At 33.8% G+C, this 26,752-nt stretch overlaps 1 protein-coding gene across 2 annotated transcripts; it reads left to right on the top strand.

Annotated features, from left to right (window-relative positions):
* The first annotated feature begins 602 nt into the window (after positions 1–602).
* LOC134856710 (sodium-dependent phosphate transport protein 2A-like) lies at positions 603–26,463 on the top strand. 2 transcript variants are annotated; one of them, XM_063872980.1, is made up of 7 exons: positions 603–781; positions 3,867–4,130; positions 4,325–4,638; positions 24,238–24,304; positions 24,526–24,723; positions 25,361–25,638; positions 25,999–26,463. In XM_063872980.1, exons 1-7 carry the CDS (start codon positions 718–720, stop codon positions 26,398–26,400), a joined length of 1,587 nt encoding a protein of 528 aa, XP_063729050.1. In that variant the 5' UTR covers positions 603–717; the 3' UTR covers positions 26,401–26,463. The 2 variants fall into 2 exon arrangements, with proteins under 2 accessions (XP_063729050.1, XP_063729048.1); XM_063872978.1 differs by having other exon boundaries at positions 3,852–4,130.
* The last annotated feature ends 289 nt before the right edge of the window (positions 26,464–26,752 follow it).

Raw genomic sequence — 26,752 nt, 5'->3', positions numbered from 1 at the left:
TTTGCGTTGCCTGAAAAAATTATTTTTTATCCTTTGTGTTTCAACGTTTTGTACATCAAATATTTTTTAATGCCAGAAGTTTTGTTCTTGGATCAATTGGCATCAACTTTTTTATATACATTTTATATATTTTATATATTTAGTACTCATTTTGGTACTCATTCAAATGGCTTCGTGAATGCAATTAAAATGAGTTAACACATCGATCAGAAGGTGATGTTATTTATTGGCTAATTATAATAACGAGCAAACTCATTGTGTTTCTGGGTCTAGACTAATTTCCGCTTTATTTCAAATTTGAAACATCTATTTTAAGATTGCTGCAAAATTTGATTGCTTAAATTTGCAACAGATGTGCCGGCTTTAAACATGTGTTTTAATCTGGGTTCCAAAATTGCAGTCCATTATGTGTGATGGGGCTTATTGTCTATTATGACAGTTCTTGAAGAAAACGGTCAACATTTTTGAGGCCTCATTTGGTTCGTGTATCGTCCGTTTCTAAGCCGAGATTTAATCCGAAAACCAAACTGAAAACATACGAGCAGTGGAATCAAAATCAGCAGTTTCTTAATTACTTGAGTTCAAAGCTAAGTTCAGATTTTGCCAGTGGGATCACTATTAGTTCACGATTATTTTGAGAGACTTACAGCAGCTGATAAAGTATAAAATAGGTTATCTCTCAAATATTTCGAATTAGTTAAATTTCTGCGTAGCAATATGACATCTTCTGAACACGCGGATTCTTCAATCAAGGATCTGGATTTGGAATCCAGCAAACCAGGCGAGTATAGTCAGCCTACCGCTGAAATAATTGGCAGCAAAGTTTTTCGCTTTAGAAACACGAATACCGCAACGGACACTCAAAAGGATATGCAATTTAAAAAAGTGCGGGTGCCAGGAGAGACAATATATCATAAGCCAACGTACTGCTAGGAAATCTATAATTTTTCTGATTCGAAGTGCATCAATATTTCTAGGGCCTTGACTGAGAAACTGAATGCCACGCATCTTTCATCGTCGAGTGGTACAAAAAACAAGAAATAAAAGTTGCATCGAGTTGAATTAAGCGGCATTTTGGCGTTCCGGTAGTGATGGCGCACAGCAGGCATAAAATTCCAGTTTTACCTCGACATTAGAAAAACGCTAGTCATCAGTAGCGGTTTTAGGGGGGCGGACGCTTCCCCTCGGGGATTCGACACCCTGCCGACCCATTTTTGGCTGACTGACCTTAAAATTTTTGTAAAGGCGCCTTCGGCACCAGTGTATACTAATTTTGAGGGCGAGCGCGCGCCGAAAAAATGCAATTTTTTGGTCGAAATTTTTTCGAGAAGTGCCTAAAAGCCCCTTTTTTTGGCCTTTTTTCAAAAATTTGCCTGCGGCGTAGAAAAATTTGTCAAATTGGTCTTTATAGTGGTTTAGGAGAGCTCAAAAAATTAGTTTGGCCGACCTAAAAAAAAGGTCGACAAAATTTTCAACTTTTTTTTGAAAATCTGCCCCCACATCCCTCGAGAAATTCCTAGATCCGCGCTTTAAACCATACAAATCCATACTTTGAAAATAGTATGACAAGCAATTTTTCAAAAATAGCGTTTTCTTCTACATACACAAAAATTTTTTGAATTGAAACTGAGGATGCTCAAAATTGATACCCTAAACATAATTGCATTAAAATCAATTTCGGAGACAAAAAACTATAAAAAAATTTATGACACATTTTTTTGCTAAAAAATGCTATTCCGCGCAAATGTTTGGTCAAGATTTTCCGAAAAAACCACCTAAAAACGCTTTTTTTTTGGCATTTTTTCAAAAATTTGCCTGCGGCGCAGAAAACTTGGTCAACAGTCTTTATAGTGGCTTAGGAGAGCTCAAAAAATCTATTTGGTCGACCTTAAAAAAAGGTCGAGAAAATTTTATATATTTTTTTCAAATCCGCCCCACTCCCCTCGAGAAATTTCTAGATCCGCGTCTGCTAGTCATACAATTTCACTTTTTGAAAATAGTATGACTAGCAATTTTTCAAAAATAGCATTTTCTTATACAAACACAAAAGTTTTTCAAATTGAAACTGAGGATGCTTAAAATTGATATCCTAATTATAATTAAATTGCATTAAAATCAATTCATGACAAATTTTTTGCTAAAAAATGCTTTTGATAAAATTTCAAAATAGCATTTTTTCGAAAAATTTCAAAATTGGGTGGGAAATTTTTACTTCTTTAGTCGCAAAACATTCGAATGCAGAATTAGAATTTTTGTCTATAACGTAGTCCAGGCGCAGCTTTTTGCTCAAAAGACACAAAATCAGAATTCCAAGTGTTTTGTGAGAAACGAGAAATTTGTTTTGTTTTTTATAGTAAGATAATTTTATGGTCTGTCTTAAAAACAGGCCGCGGCTTACATACGATCAAATTTTAACGAAAGAATTTTTTATCTATGAAGAGAAATTACATATTTTTGATAAAACTACTTGAAAATTAGATCTTTGTTTTTTATGCCAAATTTCCTGACGCAGTTTATATGTGGGATTCTTGCCATTCAACTCGTTGGTTTTTTCATACGAGAAAATTGTATTTTTTAGTTAAACCGAAAAAAATACGATGATGCAAAATAATGCAAAACGAACATTACAGTTTTGTTTAGAAAAATTGGATCAAGATTATTAGACAAGGCAATATACGATTGTTAGACAAGTCAAAATGAAGCGGTTTTACTTGATGCAACCTCAAATTGGCTCTTCTCTCTTTTTTTGCTGTTTTTTTTCTGCGTATTTTTCCTTAGTTTTGGACCAAATGCGTTTTAAATGGTTATTTAATTCGCGTTTTTCGCATGATTCAAAGTTGATTCAATGCTCAAGATATCAGTCCTGAATATCAGTCCTGAATATCATAACATATATCAGTTCAGAAATGAGCACAAAAACTTAAAGCTAAACTAAAAAGAACTGGCTCATTTTCCTTCCCCCCAGCCTCACATATGCATCAATTTTGTTGTAACGAGCTGTTTTAGTTTTACAAGGTTAAGTATGAAGATCAAATAGGTTTTTCATAGCCTAATTAGTCTGCATACCAATTTTTGTAACAATCCAATAATGTGAACAAAATGTTACTAGTAAAGTTTTGCTGGTGGGGAAGGAAAAAGAGCCAAAAAATTTGTTAATTTGAAAAAATGCTAGTCACAAAATTTCGTAAAACGAAAAAAATGATGTCACACAATTTCACCCTGCGAAAAAACGCTAGTCACTTAATTTCACGCTGCAAAAAAACGCTCGTCGTAGAGTTATCAGATAATTTTCTGGAAGTGTGAAACACTGGTTTCACAAGTGTAAATTGTATGACTAAAGTTTTTTGCCAACCCAAAGTTACCAGTTCACATCGCGCGTGCGCTGTTACTTGCATGGTGTGACAAGCTCTTGCAATTAAGTTATAGCTAAATGAGCGCTGGTTAAATGCGCTCTTGTCGACCCAAACAATTAACCTTCGTTTTAGGCCTCAAGGCTGGTTGACAAAAAAAACAATCAGAAAGTTCTCGACGCAACTCTTTCAGAAGTTACTTAGATTGCCTGAAAAGACTATCTGATGTTGCGTTGTAATTTATTTATTATCACTGCCAAACCTTTCAGAAGAATATGAAAAAAAAAGACAAAATGAAAAAGTTGCTCTAAGCGGAAATTTTTTCTGCACATTCAATGGTTCAATATGTGATAAACAATGATTAAAATCTTCTGTTTTTCTACGAACAAATATTGCGACTCCTAGTCATCTAGAACAATTAATAGTTCAGTCAAATCGAATCCAAAGTTTCTAAAATTTTGTGTTTACTTCAATTCTTACTCCTAACTTGCTATTGTATAGAACATTGCAAACTAGGCAAGAAGACTCGCGTCTGGCAAGGTGTCCGAATTGCTTTGCAGTTATGTGCCATTTTCGTGCTTCTTTACTTCTTCGTGTGTTCGGTGGACCTCATGAGCAACGGGTTGAAACTCATCATGGGCAGCTCTGCCAACTCCGTGTTCGAGAGTGACATCATGCGCAACCCAGTGGCTGGTCTGATGATAGGGGTGATGGGCACTGTTCTTCTGCAGAGCTCGAGCACTTCCACTGCCATTATTGTGACTCTCGTGGCATCCAAGAGTTAGTTAAAACACAGTATGCGAGAATGCTGTACTTTCTGAACAAGGTGAATCTGGTAGAATCCAACCTTAGAAATGATCGTAGAATTCAACCTTGAATCCAAACTTGGATCCATTTTTGTTTTGAATATAATTTTGGATTCCCTATTAAATATATATTTTTTACGAATTTAAGATTATTGTGGCCCTTTTTAGCCCTTAATGTCAAACAAGCCATCCCGATGGTAATGGGCGCCAATATCGGGACTTCAGTGACAAGTACGTTCGTAGCCATGGGACAGATCAACGTCAGGAAAGAGTTCGAGAGAGCCTTCGCAGGAGCCACAGTCCACGATATGTTCAACTGGCTGACTGTGATAGTTCTACTGCCAGTTGAAATTTGCACTGGCTATCTGTTGTGGCTGTCGGGCTTGATGGTCTCAAATGTCAAGAGCGATAGCTCGGAGGAATCAGTTGACTTGCCAGGACTGAAGACAATCACGAAACCGCTGACGGATCTTATAGTTATAGTAAGAAAGGATCAAATAGTTTGCAGTTCTAGATACTGGACATTTACATGGAAGTTATTGAAAATTCGGGTGCATTTTAGTTTGTTTTTAGTTCTTTTTTTAAACTTTTTTGTTTTCCGCTCAAAATCAGGCATCAGGTACCACAAAAAATCATCGGAAAGGATTGAGTGATAGATTTTATTAATAATGACGCCCTTTTAGTTGTGATTCAAGCGGCCATTAATTTTTTCTTGAAATTTTCTCCTCGTGTCGAGTAAAACCGAAATGAAATTTTTTTTCTCGTCTATTTTCGAGCGAATAAAGGGAGAGAGCAGGCGAATAACTAGCTTTTATAAAAGAAAGATAAGCCCTGAAAATTTAAATTAGCTTTCGAAGTTTTTTAAGCGCCATTTTGGAATTCAAAAAAAAATAAAAATTGTTTGAAATGAGTTAGGACCAAGGTGTATAACTCATAGAGTAATTTCGGATAGGGTACACCGTCTGCTCGTCACGCTATCTTATTTTCGGCCGGATAGATTCGTGCAACTTCTTAGTCTAATACCAATCCTAATCTTACTCTTATACTATCTAGTCTCAGGTTGTTTAACTAGTCTCTGCTAGGCTCAATAGATCTAGGGTATACTGGTTTATTGCGGTTGCTGAAGTCTTCTTGGAGAGTCAACTAATTTCTAAGTTAAATTCAAATCTCTCTGGTGCTGAAATTACAAGTAATTTCAGCACTTACAAATAAGTGGATTGTTAGTTAGATGGATCATGATTGGTTAATATTAAATACTTTACATTGGTAAAATATCTAATTTATCCAATCATAAAATGTAGTTTAGATCAGGTTCCACCCATCCGGGTTTTACAGAGTTTTTTAGAATAGTCTTTCTGTAATTCAAAGGATGGATGATGGACGTTGGTGTTTGGCGAACATCATATTTCTTCTGGGTTCTCTTGTTAGAGAAGTTCCAGGTTCGATCGTTGTGTCATCTCATGACAACGACTGGGTTTTCGCAACAAACTCAAATCTGACTTCAGAATGGTTGGCTATGTCAGGTTTTTCTGTTTCATTGGTGAGAACTTCTTTGTGTTTTGATCTTGTCTGGGAATGGCGTGGAGATTGTGCGTGGAGGGGATGCCTGGTTACTCGGATCTGTACGTATACTTGAACATCGAGGTGGTCATTGGTCTAGTTCAATGAAGTCCTTTTCTGCGAAGTCAAGTCGTACTCTAAATCCTTTGAGTTGTGATTGTGGGCGGCATATTGATTGTGGTTGGCCATTCTTTTTCGAGTGTAGTAGGTTCATTTTGTCTTTGGATGTTCGTCTTTGGTGTTGTATGCTGATCTATATATTGCATAATATAATTTACATTTTATAAAACTTTTATTAGTTTAATATTTTTTAATTATGATTTTAGTTAGTTGTTTCCACAAAAGCTTTTTGTTTTAGTTCAGTTATTTTGAAGAGTTACTCACCCTTGAGTAGCTCTTATTAAAAATAGAAGTGTGTGTCACAAAGCGTGGATGTAGCGCGGTGGGTTAGGCCGGCTATAGAGCATGCTCAGGACGTCCTTCCTGGTGGGTTAGGCCAGGAGTGGGAGTATGATTGCATGCGGTTTTTGTGAGAGGTCCTGTTATGTGACAACGTTTTATGTTGGGTTTGTTGTGGTTTTTCTTACGTTTTGTTGGTTGTGTCCTTTTTTCAAAAATCAAATTGTTTGTGGTATGGGTTTGTCTTTCGACTTTTTTGTGTTTTATTTTTTCTTTCTTAGACTTTATAATAGTCTTCAAAAGAATAAATTATCCAGTTTTAAACTGGGTTAATCCGGTTTGGGTACCGTTGTTTTCCTTTTCTTAATCATGCTGTTATTCTATGGTTTGTGGTGTTTAGTAAGCTGCGTTGGTTAGTGTTGTTTAGTGTATAATTCCTTTCCAACCGGGTTAAAGGAAAGTTTGAAACGTGTTATCTTGTGTTAGAGTTGTTGAGTGTGAAAGCTTGAAACTGAAATTCATTATTTAAACAATTCTTTGTGGGCGAGCTGTGCGAATTTGGATAGAATTCTTGTGCGAGTGAATGAAAATATCAAAAGGTTAGTACTGCATTTGCTTCTTATTAATTTACTACATAGAATTTCAATTTTACTGCTAGTTGTTGGGGAAAATTAAGTTACAAATTTTCATCATTATTAGATTTACTGCATTTGGGAAAAAAATTATAAATTAAATTATTGCATTGGTATTATTTTTATTTAATTATTTGGTGCAAAAAATTAATAGAGTTTTAAACAGTGTTTGAAGAAGTTTGCTATTTTTTATTTTTCTTTTGTGAATTTTTCAGATGATCGTTGGATGAAGGCTAAAATTCTAAAGAAGACATGAATAAAGAATGGTTAGTTTCTAATTTTAATAATTAGTTTCTAATATGTATAGTTCATACTTACCTGTTAGTCGTCGGGGAAGAAACCGTGGGGGAAGATGTCGTGGATAAGATCTGAAGTTGTTAGTAATTTAGCTAAGATGCGGATGATATTTTTAGTTTGAAGCAGTGGCCAAAGCAATTGAAGTGCTTTAATGGTGGTTAGTTCTTCAGTGCCAACTGCAAACTCGTAAGGTGTGTTTTGGATTAGATTATATAATTTGTGATTGAATTTAGTGTTGTGGATGAATTCTAAAATGGGGATTTCTATAGGTTGTACAAATTCGTGTGGGATAAGGAAGGGTCGGGATTCTTCGGCGTTGAGGGTCTTGGTGATGGGGCAGAAGATATACATTTGGGTTATGGGATCATAATTTCGAAGAATACCATGAAGGTTAGAATCTTTAATGCAATATGTGAAGTTAAGAAAAAATGGTGATGTGTATTTGGAATTGATGAATTGAAAACGATGGTGTGGTTGTCTGGAGGGAGTGTGTAGGTCAAAGTGATTTTGGATGAAACGATAATATGTATGTGTGTGTTTGTTTAGTGCGCAACATAATATCGTGTGAGCAGTGCAAATCTCTTTCATGTGGTGCAAGGAAATGAAAGGTTAGTGAAAATATTTGGAAGCGTTCTTTAAAACTTTCGTAGGCTTGTGTGTCTGTTAGTGCTTCTGAAATAATGTGGTCAAACTTGCGATCGAAGATATTTAGCGTAAATACATATGGTGTTTTAATGAAAAATTTCTCGGTGATTTGTGGGTTAGCGAAGCGATCGTCGTCTAAGAATTGATCTTGGTTAGCTCTGATGATGTTATGATCGTAATATTCTAGTGTATATTCATTAGCTCGGGGTGCAGTGTGTGTTTTTAGTGATTTTTTATATCCAATGTAAGTAAATTGTTTAGGTGTTAGTGGTGTAGTGAGTCGATATAGCATGTCCTTATTTCGTTCTATATCGATGTGAGTGTTAGATAAAGGTAAGCAAAGGGGATTAGTAAAATGATAATATGAGGTCCAAGGAAGGGTAGGCATTAAAACGTGTTCGTCTACAAAGTTACGTGTCTCGTTAGTGTCGTGAGGGGTGTTTAAGGTGTATTGTGGAAATGAGGGTAAGGTCATAGCTAAAAATTCTTTTGTATTAGTGTGATTTGGGTGATTTATATATTCACGGGCTGTTCCTGGTTTTGCTGGGAAAGGATGGTTGGGGAACTTTCTTTTAAAAGTGCGGTAAGCTCTATTAGTGCTGAGTGAAGATTCAGTAGATGTGGATGATTGTGCTAATGATTCGGTATAAATTGAAGAGGGTGTAGGGGTAGGAGGGTTGGATGAATCTATTGTGGATGAAATTTGGTTTATGGTGGGGGTATCAAGGTGGTAGGGTTGTTGTTGTAATGTAATAAAATTATCTAGTTCTGGTGAGATTTGGGGGGTATCTGGAGAATTGGATGATCGGTCTGAATGATATGAAGAATAAGTTGGAGTGACTTGGGAAGCATAAGAGGGTGTAGAATTGGTGGGGACAGGGTTATTTGGTGTCATTGGTTGAAAAGGGGGTTGGGAAAAAATTGAGCGGTTGGTGGGAAAATTATTGGATTTTGATGGTTCAGAGTCGGCAAATTCGTCGGGGGTTTCAATATTCGGGTTATTGAGTTGTGATGTGGAGTATAAAACTGAGATGTGTAAATTAGTATCGGAATTCATGCCTGATGTTACATTACTGGTTGGGAAATCGGGTGGTGGGAAAGCAAAAAGTGGTATTATTGTAATTGGAGTAGTGAGATTGGTTGGGTGGGAATTTGATCGGTGTAGGGATCCAAGTTGTCGGCTCATCGTGGGCTAAAAAAATTATTATTTTGAGACTCAAAAGCGGTGGTATGGGGTTGTTCTATAATTTGTTCATAAGTATTTTCATCTTGTGAGTGGCGTGTCATTATATGTTGGATGGGACTTTGTGATATGGTTGGTCTAAAATTTGGGTTATGTGTTATTGCTAAGTTTCGAAAATTACGTGGGACTAGGGATAATGGATGGTTATGTGGTAGGGGTGGTAACTGTGGTGCTGTTGGCGTTGTGTCTACATTGTTAAGTTCTTCGTCGTATGTGTTCTGTCTTGTTGCTATTTTTGTGTTGTATTCTTTTATTTGTGCATCTAAAAGAATTTTGTTTATTGATGTAGAAAAAATTCCAAAAAATCCTGCAAATAGTATGCGTGCTACACTTGCTTGTCTATTGACTTGTGTGTGTATAGCACATGTGTTATAGATTCCTTTTAAGAGTGAAAAAAGAAATCCAATAAAGTTAAACATTGCGTATAAAATAGTCAGTTTTTCTAAGATGTAGTAGGGCCATCCTAGAAAATCAAGAATTTCATTCTTGAGTGTAACAAAGCTAAAAATATTGATGGGTGATATATCTTGGGGACGGTATTTTTCACCGTTTAGATATATATAATCTTTAATGTCTTTAAAATATCCGCTATAGTCTTGCGTATAGATGTCTGCAAATCCTGCAGTTTCGGCAAGTTTGCGTAAGTTTTGGTCAATTGATTGTCTTTGTATTGTGTCCATTTGTGTTAATAATTCTTGGAATTGTTGTGTTCTAATGTGATGTTGAATATCTGATTTTGAGTATATTCCTATTGATTGTAAGTCTATATTTGGGTTTCGAGCGATAGCGCGAATGCTTTCTGGTGAAAATTTTTTGAGTGATTGCATTAATGTGGGATATGGGGTGAGAAGGTAATATTTATCTCCATCAGGGTTTAGTTGTACTACATTGTGGCTATTTTCTGATCCAGATGGGACTGCGGTATCCCAAAAATATGTTCGTCTTGAGAGTGTGTCAACAAAATGTACTTTATTTTTTATAAAAGATAGGGATTCTTTTATAGCATCTTTTATCTTCAAAAACATATAGTGGTGATACTTTTTTGGTACAAGTATAAAACCATAAAATGTTTCCTTCGTAGTCTAAAAAATTTGATCTATTTCCTGATAGTAAATATCCTGCGTAGGGTATTTTTAATACTGCTAGTGCAAGTGATTGTAATATTTGTGTTCTTTCTAATTCGCATAGTTGGTGTAGTGTTTCTAATTCAGAGAGTGACATTTCTTGAAAAATTCGGCTAATCGTGTAGTCTAGTTTCATATCTAAGTGAATATCATAGTGGATATTACCAAAATATGTACTATTCATTAGTGATAGTTCTTGTAAACGTGTGCTTTGATCGTCTTGGGGCTTTAAATTTCCACCAGGTTGACCTGTATTTTTTTGAAAATGAACTGGTATGTATGATGTTCCTTCATTTGGAGGATGACTTGTGGCGTATGGGTCGACTTTTATTTTTCCAGTGGTCATGTCGAATCTTTTTTCGTATTCAACTAATATTTCGGAGTATTGTGTTTTGTAAAGTGGGTTTTTATATTTACATGCAAGTTCTGCTTCTTGATATAATTAAAAACGTGTTAATTTATTTTCTATATTATGAATGTTTCTAAAATTAGAACTTATTTTTCGTAATGGATTTACTTGTTCATATGGTATTGATTGTATAAAATATTTTTCGTGAAATTTTATCATACGAGCGTGTATTTTTGCTACTTGAAATGTTGTACATGTGTCTTCGGGGAACCAAACAATTGTTGCTTGTGTTCGTGTTGTAGGGTCGCAATCACCTTGGTCGTTTTTACAAGGTAATCTGATTCCTTGATAGATCATTGTGTTGTCTGATAAATCTCGTGTGAGTTGTATTTTTTCGAGTTGTATTTTCCAATCGAAAAACATGATCTCTTGGTATCCTTTGTTTTTTGTGTCTGCTTTGCAGTTTGATGGGTCATTTATACCAATGTGTGGTATCCAGTGTTTATCATGTATATCATAAGTTAATCGTCCGTGTGCGCCGTTATATGGGTACTTTTCATCTAATTTTATATGTCCTTGATATCTTTCAAGTTCTGCTTGATGTACAGAATCTGAAAAAACTTGGAAATATACTAACTTTCTATCTGTGTTTTTATTTTTTGTGATGTTTAGTCGGAGTAACTCGTTTTTACAATCTTCGGGATTGAGATGTAAAAGTCGTTCTATATTACTCTGGTAGAATGATTCATGGTTTTTATTTCCATTTGAGACTTGTGAACAATGTACTTTCTTTTCAGAAAATGTTGCTGTGAATTTATATCCTATAACTGTAGTTGCTCGGGCTTTTGAATAGAGTGTCGCTATTACATTTGTTGTTTCTATGGCTTGTGGTTCTGTTTCGCATTGTGATACTTGATTTATTGCATATTTGTGTAGTGTTTTTTGTTCGTTTTCTTCACAATCGTAATGTGTTACTAATAAATCTTGTGGTCCTGTGCGGGGGGAAGGGTTTATGTTTTGATTTGAGGTTATTAGAAAAAGGAGTTGGAGAAAAATTAAAATTTTTAGAATATACATGTGTATGACAATCCTGAGTATGGGTTATAAAATGTGATGTAACCAATTGTCTTTTTGGTATATCTGTCGTATTTGTATATTACTTCAGTTGTTATAAATGGTGGTGGTAGGGATTGAGCTGTTATATTTGGTGGATTTAATGGATAGGGATGTTGAGTAATGTTGTTTAATTTAACCGTGATTTCAAATTTTAATTGTAGACTATTCTGTTGGAGTATTTGGATGTTATGAGCACGAATGTCTTCGTGAATGTCTTGTCTATATTGTAGTCTATTTAGTGCCCAATTGTGGAGTCGGTTACTTTCTAGGTGTTGTCCAAATAATGGTGGAGGTGCTGTGAATGTATTCCAATCTAGTCTTAAAGGAATATTTGTTGATGATTGTTCTCGATATCTAGCGTCGAGGTTATTTGGGAAATTTAAGTTAAAAGGTGGTGGTGAAATCTGGCTTATTGATGGTGTTGATGGTAGTGATAATGTTTCTGGTAGTGATGAGGATGTTGTTGTATCCGTAGAAATATCTATTGGATCATTGACTAAATTTAGTTCACCTTGTGTGAATGAATGTGTTGTCCAATATGGTAGTCGTGATGCTTGGTTTGGGGGGTTAAAGGGATTTTCACGTATTTGTTCAGATGTTGGTGTTGAACCTAAGTAATCTGATGGTAGGCTTGAGGTGCTACGTTGTGAAAGAAGCGTAGGGGTTTCTGGTAATATACCAATGGGGTTTTCTGGAGTGTTTTGTGATGGGGATTGAGGTATATCAAAATGAACTCGGGGAGTTTGAAAATTTCTGTTTCGTCGAGGATGTATAATTTGTCTATTTATTTCGACTGTATTTTGGTTTTGACTAGGATTTCTTATTCTACTTAATTCTTGTGGTAGTGTTGGGTATAAGTTATATGTTGGTTCACTTAGAGGTGCTTGTCGTTGAACTGGTTCTAGTGGTTCTGATAAGCGAGCGTGTCGTTCTTCAAAGGTATATGGGTTATCTTGAAAAGAAATTCGTGTAGATGTTTGGGGGTTTTGGGTAGTTGAAGATGTTGTTGGGTTATCTTGGGATGATGTCGGTGAAGACTGACTATGTGACTGTTGGGTAGCAATTTTTGATAGCTTTTTTGGTCTATTCTTTTAGTGAAAAAGTTTATGTTTATTATAGTATTCTTCTAAAAAAAGAATTAGGAGGATTGTTGCTAGGGCAAATGTGAGGATTGCTTTCTTTATACATTTGCATATGGTCAAAATGAGGGATGAGAGAAATGTTATAAAAATTACAAATAGTAGAAAAATATCAGTTCTACTGAAAATAGTTCGTATCATTTAGACAAGTTGTATGAATCGTACCTGTGGATATAATCAAGGGTTTTTGAAAGTTGGAGAAATAGTTCGAATATAGTGTAGAAAATTAAAAAAATATTACAAAAAATGATTAAGATTATTAGAAAAGATTCAAGGATATCAAAAAGAAATATTATGAAAGTTTCAAGTATCGTAAAAAATTGTTTGAGGTTTGTGATAATTATAGTGACTGATTGAGAGAAGAGCATTTACGAAATGACTTCTTGATCGAATATTTTTTGTTGTTTGGGGCAATTTTCAAGTGTGGTCGGATTATTTATTGGTTTTTTGACAAGTGGGTTGAGTCTTGTGAAAAATTGTTGGGGGCAATTTTTATGGTGATTGGGAGGTCTTCTTTGTCTTTATTTTCATTTGTCAAATGATCTGGGGTATTTTTGAGATTTTTATACTTTAGGCTAATTAAAATGGTCGTTCTTTTACTTTAGGCTAATTTAACATATTTGTTTGGGGGGTATTTGAGGGCTGAGTTGGGGAAATATTGTTGATCTTTGGTTTATTAGATAAGGGAGGGTTATGATATTATGGTGATATTTATTTTAGTTGTCAAGTTGGAGTGGTTTGCTTATTTTTGACCTGGAGGTCGTAAAGTTATAGTTATAGATATGCCTGGAGTTTAATATTTTTCGTCTAGTTGGTTTGTGTTAGAGTTATAGAAGGTGACGGATTGGATGAATCCTATTGGCTAATTTTGAACTAGAATCGCTGCGTGTTTGTCAGCATGTTATTTTGAAAAATGAAATTGTAAAATGTTTCAGAGGTGCAAAGATTATTAAATGTAGAATTAAAGTTGTTTTTGAAATTCAACTTTCTTTAATATTTTAGATTGTGGGATGAATAATTTATAATTTTTACGTGGTTGATTTCTAAGTCGTGAAGACTCTCTATGTTCTGATTTGTCGATTTGTTCTTGGGGTATTTTTTGTTCTGTCATTTTTCTATTTTTTCTTTCTTTTTGAGATGTATTTTGATCTAGATTTTTTGTATTGTTTTTTGTGGTGGTTGATTTTGTTATTTGGTTTTTGAGGTGAAAATCTTTTTGTTCCTTTGTTGTATTTTCCGTATGTGGGTCATTTTGAATAACTTGTAAACCTGTAAAAGAATATAATTGAGTTAGTTCGCGGAGTGCGTATTCTTTTGGATAATAAGGTAATAGGTTATTTCGGTGTTGAACGATTTCTTTTTTGTCTGAGTCGGTGATTTTATATGTGACATCAGTGGGTTTTGCAATTATTTGGTATGGTCCTTTACGAAGGGGTTGTAATTTTTTTGAAATTCCTTTTTGAGTATTAAAATTGGGTATTAAAACAAATGTTCCAATTTTTAAATCGGAGGCTGGTGTAAAGCGTGAATTTATTTGTTCATTAATGTTTTGCCTTTGTAACAACTTTTTTGTTACTTTTTGGTAAATTTCATTGTGTTTTTTATCTCTGTTTAAAATCCATTCGGTGTGTGTACCGGAGGCTAATTTAAGAATTTGTGGGTGATGAAAATGATCTTCATCGTGTGTATGTAAGGGTAGGTTATAACAGATTGAGTCTTTATTTGGTTGACAATAACCTTGTGCATTTTTATGAGAGTTTGCTGTAAACATTATTGGTTTGCGTGGCTTTTGGTTAAAAACCATTTCATATGGTGACATTCCTAGAGTTGTCGTAATTTGTGAATTATATGCTAAGGGAAATAATTTTACATCTGCTGACCATTCGGTGTATCTTGTATCATTTCCATTGATGATACATCTGAGATATTCTTGTAATGAACGGTTCATACCTTCGACTAAGCCGTTTGTCCAAGGTGCGTGAGATGTACGTGGTTTGTGTTTGATGTTATATAGATGACATAGTGTGATGATTTCATTATTTATGAATTCTGTACCGTTGTCTGTAACTAAAATTTCTGGTAGTCCGAATTTGGCTATCCAGTGTTCATAGAGTGTTGTGTAAGCATAATAAGCGTTACAATGTGGTACTGGGTTAAGTGCTACATAATGTGTAAATGCGTCAACAATTACCATGATGTAGGAGTTTCCTTCTGATGAGGGTGAAATTGGTCCTTTTGTATCAAAGGAGATACGGTGGTTAAAGTACAAACTTTGTCCTTTAAAGTCTTGTTTTTGTGCTATTTGTTTTTGATTTGGATAAGGTTTATTTAGTTGACATACTATACAGTCATTGCATAGTACTTTTATCCAAATTGGTGCATTTGGGAAATAAAAGTTTTGTATAAAATTTGAATATGTTTTTTCTGATCCAGAGTGTCCTTTAATATTTTGTGTATGTGAAATATTAAAAGCTATGAGAATCATACTTAGAGGGAGACAGGGAACTGTAGATTCATTTAATTTGTATTCTAGAAGGTCTGTGTTTTCGTTAATTGTTGTATTATTGAATTTTCGAAAATATCGGAGGAGTGTTTTATTTCCTAAAATAGTTGTATCTAATTTGACGGGTTTAGTTTTATATTTGTGCCATGATTTTAGTTGTCGAATTACCGGGTCAAGATTCTGATATTGTTTCAGTGTTGAAATTTTAATTGTTTCTGTTGGGGGGAGAAATATGTTTTCAATTTCTAATTTAGATAAGGGTATTGTATCAAGTGGGTCATGGAGATCAAAAACTTGATTTATTGTGTATTTTGAATCGATTGTTTGTGTTCCTGATAAATTTATTTTATCAGTTAGGTTTTCTTTTTCAATTAGTGGAAAAAGGTCTTTTTTATGCGAGTGTTGTTTTACTCTTTTTTGTTGGGTGTTATTTTTTATCCATTGTGAATATGGAATTGGTTTAAAAGTTGATGTTCCAAGTAGGTCAACTTCATAGTGATTATTTTGACAATCTAAATAAAGTGGGAAGTGTTGTAGATTGTTTATCTGTGATTGTTCAACGTCAGTTTTTACTGCATATTTGCATTCTAGTCGGGGTGATGTTTCGTTTTTTGCAAGGTAGAATTTTATATTTTTGGGTATTTCAACTGTGGTTTTACGTGTAAGTAATTCAGGTGGCGTATTTCGACTTAAGGTGTCTGGTAATGCAAGATTTTTTCCTGCGGTCCAAACTATATGTAAGTTTTGGAATTTCATTAAAATTAGTTGAAATCTATAAACTCGGTGGTTTGGATTAGACTTTTGTGTAAAAAGAAAGATGATTGGTTTATGGTCTGTGAATAGAACTGTGGGATGTTTTGATCCAAGTATCAGAAATTCATATTCTGTTAGTGTATATATTATGGCTGTACATTCTCTCATTAGAGTTGAGAGTCGTAGCTCTGCTTGAGTGAATAATCGAGAATTTGCTGATATGAGGTTCATTTTATTTGTACCATTATGTGATTGTAATAATGCTGCGCCGATGCCAAAGTTCGAAGCATCGCACATTGCATAAAATGGTTGATTTGAATCTGGAATTGTGTTTGAAATTTGTTCAGTTAGAAGTTTTTTAATTTCTTCAAAACGTGCTTGATGTTCTGTGTTCCATTCAAAATTATTTTGTTGTCTAAGTATATTATAAAATGGTCTTAGGTATAATTGCATTTTATAGACATATTTACTTAAAAAATTCAACATTCCAAGGAATTCTTGGATTTTCTTTTTGTTTGTTGGTGGTTGGAGTTTTTGAATAGCATCAATGCGTGATTTTAATGGGGCGATTGTTTTTCTTTCTATATTATGTCCTAAGAATTTTACTCTTGTCAAAAAGAAGTGTGATTTATCGGGGGCGGCCTTCAGATTTTCGTTCTGAAGTATTTGGTGATATTGTTCTAAAACATTGAACATTTCTTCTTTAGTCTGTGATTGCATAAAAACATCGTCTAAATAGGTGATTGCGTTTTTCTTGAGTATTAGTGGTCGAAAAATTTTGCTCATAAAAGCTGAAAATGCTGCTGGTCCTATGGATATTCCATAGAATAAGCGGTTGAATTCATACTGTTGGTTTCCAATAACAAATTGTGTTAAACGTCGCGATTGTTCATCTAATGGCATTTGATTGTATGCACTATTCATATCTGCGGTTGTAAAGTATTTTCCGTTTATTTTTGTTAAAATAACTTGTATTGGTTCAATAGGCCAATTACACTTTGATTCATCTATGAGTGAGTTGAGGTATCTAGCGTCGAGAACGATTTTTAATGATTCTCCTTTGGCTAGAATGATAACAGGGTTGATAAATGTGTTACCTTTTGGTTGTTCTTCTTTATTTACTGGTGAGATTATATTGTATTGTTCTAAAATATCAAGTAATCTGTTCACTTTATCGTGTAAATGAATTGGTACTTTACTTGCTCTTTGTTTTTTGAAAACTGCGTCTGGTTTTAATGGGAGATGTAGTGATGAGCTGATTTTGCCAACATCAAATTTGGATGTTGCATAGACTGATGAATATTTAATTAGCTGTTTAGCTAATTTTTCAAATTCGTCTTGTGTTATTTGTGAATGTTGGAAATTAAACATTGTTAAAAATTTCTGTTGATTCTCTGTGTAGTTATTTATGTTGAATGTCGGTTTGAAATATGGGGTTTTTGTTAAATAATCCGTATTTTTTTTTTCGTTACTTATTATATTATTTATGGATAATTCTTCATTAAGAATTGTGGATTGACAAATATCTAATAATTGGAGTATATTATTTACGCGATATTCTTTTTCGTATATTGGTGATATTGTAGCGTTGGTTTCGCAATAGCCTAAAAGTCTTAAAGGTAGTGTTACTTGATAGGGTGTATTGTTGTATACATGTAGAGAAATAATATCTGATTTCGAGTTTTTCAAATATTTTATGGATGAAATTGTGATTTTGAAAAACTTATGGATAGGTTTGAATTCAAAATCTGACATATAGAGTTGTTGTTTGTTTTGTTTTTCATCATATTGGTGAACTTGTTTTATTGAAAAATTATATATGTTTCCTGATAGTGGTTTCAGGTGTTTTCTTTGTTGGTTATATATTGGATAAAATTTTGAAAAGAATGGTGGTTGTTTGTTTAATCTTTGAAAAAATGTTAGGGATGTGTCTTCTGCTTTTGTGTATTTATCTTTGATTAGTATTTTACTGTTTAATATGTTGATTGTTGGTATATATTTAGAGATAAATGGTATTCCAATGATATTGTGTTTAATATCAGTGATATGGAATATTTGTTTAAATGGTTTAGTTAAAATTTTATTTTGCTCCATTGTTCTTGTGGGGAGAAGAAATAATTGATTTTTTCCATAGTTTACCAATGTTGATCCTTGTGCTGTTGCTAGTTTACTGGAGGTTTCAAGAGGTGTTAGCTTTGGGTGTAAGGTTTTTATTTCATTCCATGTGGGAATGTTTATTATATTTGATTCTGCTCCTGAATCAATTAGAAAATCAATTTCAAGATCTGGTGGTTGAAATTCTTTGCTTCTTGGACTTTCTAAAAGAAATGGTATTGTCCAAATTTTTTCTTTGGGTTGTTTTTTTTGTATGTTTTGATAGATGTGATTTGTATTCAAGCATTTTGTTTTGTTATTCTCATTGGGTTGATTTGTAGTGTTAATTTCAGTAGTTTTTTGCGTCGCCGGTGTGGAATGGATGGGTTCAATATAATAATTGTGAAGGAGTTCTGATTGATTTTCATATATGTGTGATGGAAATGGTTGTTCATATATAATAGGTTCATAGTCATTTTCGACTGCTATCATATTGATGGAGATAGTGTTTTCTGTCTCACTTTCTGAGTCTGATGATTCACAGTTTATTTGATTGAGTTGTAACATATCATTTACTGTGTCGTCAATACCTGGAGGGTCTGATGTTGTTTCTGGATTTGATTGTACTTGATTTATATTCCTTTGATGTTTAGGTGTACTACTTCTATGGCGATTATTAGAATTATTATAATGGTTATTATTCCTGTGTGGTGATTGGGAATAACTTCTATAACGATTATTATAACTTGAATGTCGATTTTGTGAATTATTTCGTGATCTGTTTTGGTAATTATTGTTTGGTCTGTTATAGTTCGATCTATTATATGAGTTATTCCTTGATCGATTGTTCGGGTAATTCTGGTTTCGGTTGTTTGAATAACTTCTATTCCGATTATTGGAGTAGTTTCTATTCCTATTGTATGATGAATTTCGGGATTGATTGTTTGGATAGTAATTATTTCTTGATTGGGAATTAGATCTAGAAACAAATCGTGTTGTATTTGAATTTGATCTGGAGTAGTTATTTCGACTATTTGGTCTATTGTAGTGATTTTGTGATGAATTTTGCGTATTTCTTCGTTCTGGTGATCTTCCTCTATAACTTGAGTTATATGGTGATTGATTTCTTGTATAATTTGTATTGTTCGGGAGTGGTTTTCCTGAACTGTTGTTGCTGTACACAGTTTTGTTCGGTAGATTTTGATCTTTTTTCATGTATTGATAGAATGATTTATTTGGTTCTTTATATTTTTGAGGTTTATTTTGATTGTCTTGCTGTTTTTGTCTACATTCAGAAATACTATGTCCGTATCGTCGGCAATAATTACACCATTTTTTGAAAGATGGTTTGCCTTTAAAGTTTGGGTGTTTTTCGTAAATATTGAGTATTTCAGTGATTTTTTCAACGAGGTCTGTATCTGATTCCTGTATATTGTTGATACTTGTGGTATTTGTTTCGATTCGGTTAACATATTGTAATTTCAGATTTTCTGTTTCTTCGAGTTTCATTGTGATTTCTGCTTGTTCTAGTTTGTCTACTAGTTTTCGAAAATCTAAATCGGGTTCTCGAATTGAAGAAGGATGGGATGCTCTCTTTTTTATTGCTATTTTTCTTAATTGCGGTGTTAAGGTCATCATTAAGATTTCTGTCATCTTTGTGTTTTTATAGTCGTGTGTATTTAATGAATATGCTTTTCGAACTAGTGTTTCGATGCGTACTGCTAATTGCTTGATGGTTTCATTTGGTAATCTGCGAATTTCATTACATAAAACTCTTTGTTGTTGTTTGTTTCTTTCGGAGTCAAACATTTTTGAAAATTCTTGTGTAAACCTTTTCCAATTTGATTTTATTTCTATAGGCAATACTGAAAACCATTTTTGGGCTGCGCCGTCTAAAGTTGTTTGTATCAACGCTGTGCGTCGATGTATCCAGTTTTGATGTAGTGGCGTATTAATTGGTTCAGGTCCTATATTTAAAATCAAATTTGCTGTTACTGCATTTAAATAGTCTTCTACAGAATATTCAGGGTCTGTTCCTGTGAATACCATTAAAGGTTTATTTGATGTTATTGATGATCCACCCATAAGGTATGGATTCATTGTCATTTGTAATGATTCTGCTGCATTTGGCATTTGAGAAAAATTTGAAAGTTGATTTCTTGTTATTTCGTGTTGTTGAAGATAATATGGGAGTGGTATTTCATTTTGCATTTGTGTCGGTTGATACGAGTGTGTGATCATTGGGTTTTTTTGCTGAATTGGTTGAAAATATTGTGTATCAATTGGGTTTTGTTGTTGAATTGGTTGTTGATTTTGTGTATCTATCGGTTGTGGAGAAAAAATTCTATGATTTGTATGTGGTTTCTGTACACCTTGTCCACGATATTCTTGATTATATGGTGCAAATATATCTGGTTGTAAAAAATCATCATCTGAGGATAAGTAATCCATTTGATAAGATGTTTGTTTTTTATTTTTATTTTGTTGAAAAAATGGATAGTTTTCACTACGATCCTGTGAAGGATGTAAATTTGTTTGAAAATTTACTGAATTAGTTTGTGCTATTGGGTTATCCCAGTTTCGAGATCTTGTATAATTACTAAAATTTTTTCGTGGGGGATAATTTGTTTTTGATGGATGTGTGTAATTATAATTATGGTCTGTAAAATTGTTTCTAGTGAACGTTTTACGTGTTTTTGACGGTATTGTCATGGGTCTGTATGTTTGATAATCCATGTGTGAATATTTTGGGGCAACCGAAGGTTTAACGGTTGATTGTAAGGTTACTTGTGTTTGTGAAGGGTTTGTATTTCTTGGTGTTGTTAAATTTGGACGTATTGGTGAAATACTTTGTTGTGTAGTTGTTGTGTGTACGATTTCTTCATTTATGAAGTGTGATGGTGTCTGGATATCTTGTTGAGTGAGATTTATAGTTCCATTGAGGTTTTCATTGTGTATGACTGTGGAGTTTAAACTATTATTTTGCATATCAGGTAAAAATGTATTATAGTTTAATGGTGTTGCATCAATGGTTAATGGTATTACTCTTACATAATCTCTTACATAAGATATCGTACTTATTGCTTGACTTGAGATTGATTGTGGGAAGTTTATGAATGCGGGATGAGACCATTCGGGGTCCCAAACATAGTCTGATTGTTCTGTGATGGCAGTATCATCGTTTGAGTTTTGGGGTCTAAAATTTTTTCTTGCTTGTGAAATTAAATCAATATTATGTGTGAAATAATCTATTATGAACCATGCCAAAATTTTTTGTAAGTCGTGTTTTGTATGTTGTGAAACTTCATCTTTCGTGAAATTTTCTTTAATTATATTTAGAAAACTAGAGAGTAGTGTGATTTCATGTCGTACTTTTATATGTTTAGATGTTTCTGTCGGTGAGACATTTGGTATCTGGATTTCGTTTTCTAATATCGAGATATAACTATATATTATCGCAAAAACTTCATTGGTGAATATGGAGTTTGCTCTTTGTGAGTTATGATATTGGATGCTTTTTATATATTCTGAGAATACTTTTGAGAATTCTAAATCAAGGTCGTCTGTTTGAATTACATATTTGCTGTGATTCTGGTTTGGTGAGTTGAATTCTATGGAGTAGATTCCGTATTGTTGTGTTAAGTTACATATATCTTTCAAATAGTGATCGATAATTTGTCTTTTGATTTTTACATCTGGGAACTCTGTTTTACATGGACTGATTCCGGGTTCAAACAAATTTAAGAGTAAATTTTTGCAAAATATATGCTGTCCTCTATCAGTGGTTGCATCTACGATAAAGGGGAAGATATCATCATCATCTGGACTTTCTTCACCTGGGGTGTGTGTTGAGCTCATTTTTTCGTTTGATGACTGTTAATATGTAATTATCAATGTGTCTAATTGGTTGGTTCCAATTGTATAAATGTACTGGTTTGTGTTTATATTGCTTTTTTATTCTTCTTTTTCCTCTTTTTGATGAATTTGAAGTTGTTTCTGAGTCGGAAAAATATAATTGATCGTGAATGGGGCAATTTTTATCTATAGATTCCTTTAATTTATAAAGTTCGTCTAAACTGCTGGTTTCTGATTCTGAAAATGCGTTGCGGTTTTTGGAAAATCTTTTTCGTGTAATTTGTCTTTGTTTGGTTATTATTTTTCTTTTTAGTGTTTGTCGTTTTGTTCTGATATATCCAACTGTTTGTGTGTGTGTGGTGTGATTACAAGATCGTATTTTTTGTTATCTATTTCACAATTGTGTAAAACGATTGTTTGTTTATTTCCTAGGTTTTTAAATGACATAAGGTTTAGGATGACGGATGCAAAAGGTTGTTAAATGATTTCTATTACTTAGACTGTTAGTCCTTACGATTTTTTGGTTAGCCTAACCTGGGTCTATTTGTTCAGGGTTGGGGAGAAAAGTATATCGATTCCGAAGAATGATTTTATACTTTCTCGTGGCTAGTATAAGCTAAGGTGTTAACTTACTTAATCTTACTTAAGGGTAGTGATTGTGTTCAAGGGTTGGAGAATAGTAAATCGATCCACAAGGTTCAGGTATAATTAGAACGCGAGTAGTTCGTTAGATACTATTTTAAAACTTACTAAGTCTAAGATTTATCCTGGGTCTGGTAAGAGGGGGGATCAAGTGAAGGATGAATAACCGAAGTTCTTCACTGTTTATCCTAATTTGAATGATTAGTTTGTTTAAAAATTTCTATTAGTCCTGGGTTTTTAGAAAGGGTTGGATAGTGAATCGACGTTTGAGGTCGTTAGACACTAGCTAAGTGGGTGGGGGAGAACAAAATTGTTCTTTTTGATCCAAGGAGAGGCCTTGATGATCAAGTTTTAAATTTAATTAAGTAGAAAATGATTTAAGATCCAAGGATAAGCCTTGATGATCTGATTTTAAAATTAAGTGAATTTAAGTTTTAATAATGATTTAAATTTGTGTAGAGAAAAGATTTAGTGTTTTTATGATATTAGTGAGCTTATGAATGCTGTTATGTTCAGGTGATGAAGCTGGAACAACAGGATGATTTATAATTACTAACCATTTATTGTCATGCTACTAATTTTTATTTTGATTTTTCAATAAATATTTTTCAAACATGTTTTGTATATTACTGCAGAATTTAGGAAAACGATCTGAGATCTCCTTATCAATCGTTATTGTATATTAATAATTTGGTTTAGCGCCTGAAATGATTTTGAAGATTGACTTCAAGATTTTATGTTTGCAAATGAAAATCTAAATTCATTGCTAGTAGTATTCTAAATACAAAAGTTTGTGTTGGCTTTTGCCGAACTATCATATAACTATAAGGTAAGTTTCTACTTTGTCGTATGTCGTCTCTGGTTCGAGGTCTTCTTGCAATTCCGGGTAGTTCTGTTATCGTTCGGAATATTGGCTCTGATCTATTGAGTCGTAGAGACATTTCGATTAAATTATTGTCGTATAACATTTTGTAAATGTTTTGTCTAAATTCTAATCTATTATTGGTTAATTCTAAGCTATTAAGGTCTTGTTCGAGACTTATGGTCGCACCAGATGAGTTAGGACCAAGGTGTATAACTCATAGAGTAATTTCGGATAGGGTACACCGTCTGCTCGTCACGCTATCTTATTTTCGGCCGGATAGATTCGTGCAACTTCTTAGTCTAATACCAATCCTAATCTTACTCTTATACTATCTAGTCTCAGGTTGTTTAACTAGTCTCTGCTATGCTCAATAGATCTAGGGTATACTGGTTTATTGCGGTTGCTGAAGTCTTCTTGGAGAGTCAACTAATTTCTAAGTTAAATTCAAATCTCTCTGGTGCTGAAATTACAAGTAATTTCAGCACTTACAAATAAGTGGATTGTTAGTTAGATGGATTATGATTGGTTAATATTAAATACTTTACATTGGTAAAATATCTAATTTATCCAATCATAAAATGTAGTTTAGATCAGGTTCCAGAAAAGTTTTTAAACTTTTTTTTACGATTTTGTTTTGTTTTTCTAGTCATTTTTTGACTAAAATTGTTGTCCATCTTGCCAGTTTTTCAAAGAGTGTCGAATTGGTTTACGTTTTAGGATAGGATTTCGTCTAATATTTTTTATCAAACCACGTGCCAAAAAAAACGACATTCAATTGAAAAAAACTAATTTTTTCAAGAATATAGTCTGAACATTCTGTACTACTTGCACACCAGCCGGCTAACCTTGTTTTTCTATTGCTTAGGTTAGCTCCAATACAAGCTCTCGGATTTTGAAGAGCGATTGTGGAGAGAAACAACATCATGAACCATGTAAGGCACTTTTTTGTTTTCTGTGTTTATTCAAACGGAAAGTTTCTTCAAAAACTGCGAAACTAGAAAAATATTTTTTCGAGCGATTTTACCAAGGCCTTGTTTGCTATCTATATCTGCTCAAATAGAATCTACTTGCATTTCAAACCGAACTCCCGTAGCAATTATAACCCCATAAGATCTATTTTCTTAAACCCATTTTAACAAATCTTATTTTGCAGGCAAGGCTCTCTTCAATCTTCTGAACTGGTCTGACTCAGCCAGTGGAGCCAGTGTTCTAGTTTTGTCCATCGTGTGTCTCTGTGTCTGTCTGGTACTCCTCGTAAAAGTACTCAGGTTGCTCTTCTCTCACTACATTTCGGACATCATCAAGAAAACTGTCAACTCACAACTGCCGAAACCATTCGGATTCCTTACAGGTGAGTAGGAAACTTCGATTCAATCTAGGAAAAAGTAAGTGCAACAAAAGTACTGTTTTTTTTAAAGATTCTCTAAAAAACTGGTGTTTCAAAATTTTTATTAAAAGGTGCCGTAATCAGCTGTTTATGTTATAAAACATACTCCATATTATACTCGAAATACTCAAAAAATATTTCAAAGTTTTCAATTTTGTCTAATTTCCGTCGATATTTTTTTCAGAGTGCCTGATCTTTATTGGCGAATGGAGAGTGTTTTTTCTGACCCTTTTTGAATACCTCGGAGAAATCTCACAGAGATTCAATTGGGGATCAGCTTGTCAACTGTGATTTAAATTCCAAAAAAAAATCGAAAAAGCTTCAATATCGAAAAAAAATATCGTTTTCAGCCTGAACTTCCAGTCTAATTCTTGTGGAAATCTTAAAACATTTTAGCGATTATTATTTGATTCTTCTGACTCATCTATCAAATCTTGTCAAACTAAAATCAATTATTTTTCCGTTTTTTGACTTTTCTTGGTCTCATATTTTTCAAAAAATAGGAAAGTAGGGAACTTACTCTGCTAGTAACCGGGTATCCTTGCTCAGCTATGCTTTCAAAATTGTTCATTGTCTTGTCATCAACTTTCCTTAATTTTAGGCTATGTGGCTGCAATCATTGGCGCTCTTCTGACAGTGGTCATCCAGAGCAGTTCCATCTTCACTTCCACCCTCACCCCTCTGGTTGGAATCGGAGTCTTGGAGTTGGAGACAATCTTCCCCCTCACCCTGGGATCCAACTTGGGTACCACTGGAACTGGGATTCTGGCAGCATTCGCCAATGAGAACTTGAATGTTTCGCTTCAGATTGCCTTGTGTCATCTGTTGTTTAATCTCAGTGGTTTCATTTTATGGTACCCTGTGCCTCTTCTTAGAAAAGTAAAAACCCGCTTCAAGTTTTTCATTTTCTTAAAGTTTTTTCTTATGTGCTTGAGTTTGTTTCGAATGCAGTGCGTGATAATAATTATTTTAACGAAGTAACAGCCAATTTTAGTACAGCTATCAAAAAGCTCTTTGATATAACTATTTTATGAGAAGTTTTTGAAATTAGCATGAGGAATTCGTCTCAAGGCATGAAAAATTGCTCAAGACTTTTTGAAACTTTTGAAAATAACTATGCACTTTTCAATCTCTCAAATTTTTCAAACTACAAGTGTTCAGAGAGAAAAAAATTTTTTTTTTTTTTTATACTGTATTAAATATGTTTAAATTGATTTGATGTACAAATTGATGTTTCAGCTCCCTCTCTGGCTGGCAAGACAACTGGGCAGAATAACAGCCGACTACAGATGGTTCGCCCTGGTCTACCTCATCGGCATGTTCCTAATTGCACCCTCTTTTGTCTTCCTTCTCTCATGGGCGGGAACTCTAACTCTCTACTGTGTCGGAGGACCTTTAGTTGCATCGATTGCTGTAATAATATTTGTCAACATAGCACAGAACTCAGAAAAGTCGAAGGGATACTTGCCGACGTTTCTCAAGACTTGGGATTTCCTGCCGATGTGGCTAAGATCGCTGGAACCTTACGACAAAATGATCAAATCCATAAAACATGTTCTGAAAAAAGAGAGCAATAAAGAAAGTTTCATGACGTCTAATTTTCCTGCTTATGATAAAACTAGCTGTGATGAAAACTTATAGGAAAATACTTCGTTTTATTATTGGTTATCAGTCAAAAAAGAGAATATTTTTTGAAAAAATTATTGAGAGATTTTATCATTTCTGGAAACCACAATAAGAAAAAATTATTGAGAGATTTTATCATTTCTGGAAACCGCAATAATAATATAAAACGAATGAGAATTTCATTGGTTTTCTGCACATTGCTTTGAAAACCAAAAGAACCCTTTTCTCATTAAACATCATTGGTTTTTTTTTCACTTAAATTTTTCACTGAAAATATTGAATCCATCTGGTTTTTGTTTCATCCGTAAGAGCGAAGCTTCATTTTTAAAGCTAAGCACAAGGTAGCTAACTGACGTCGAAATGGGAA

Source organism: Symsagittifera roscoffensis, chromosome 1 (genome assembly GCF_963678635.1).
Source record: "Symsagittifera roscoffensis chromosome 1, txSymRosc1.1, whole genome shotgun sequence".
Lineage (NCBI taxonomy): Eukaryota > Metazoa > Xenacoelomorpha > Acoela > Convolutidae > Symsagittifera > Symsagittifera roscoffensis.
Note: the sequence above shows the minus strand (reverse complement) of the source record. Positions and strands in the feature narration are given on the sequence as shown.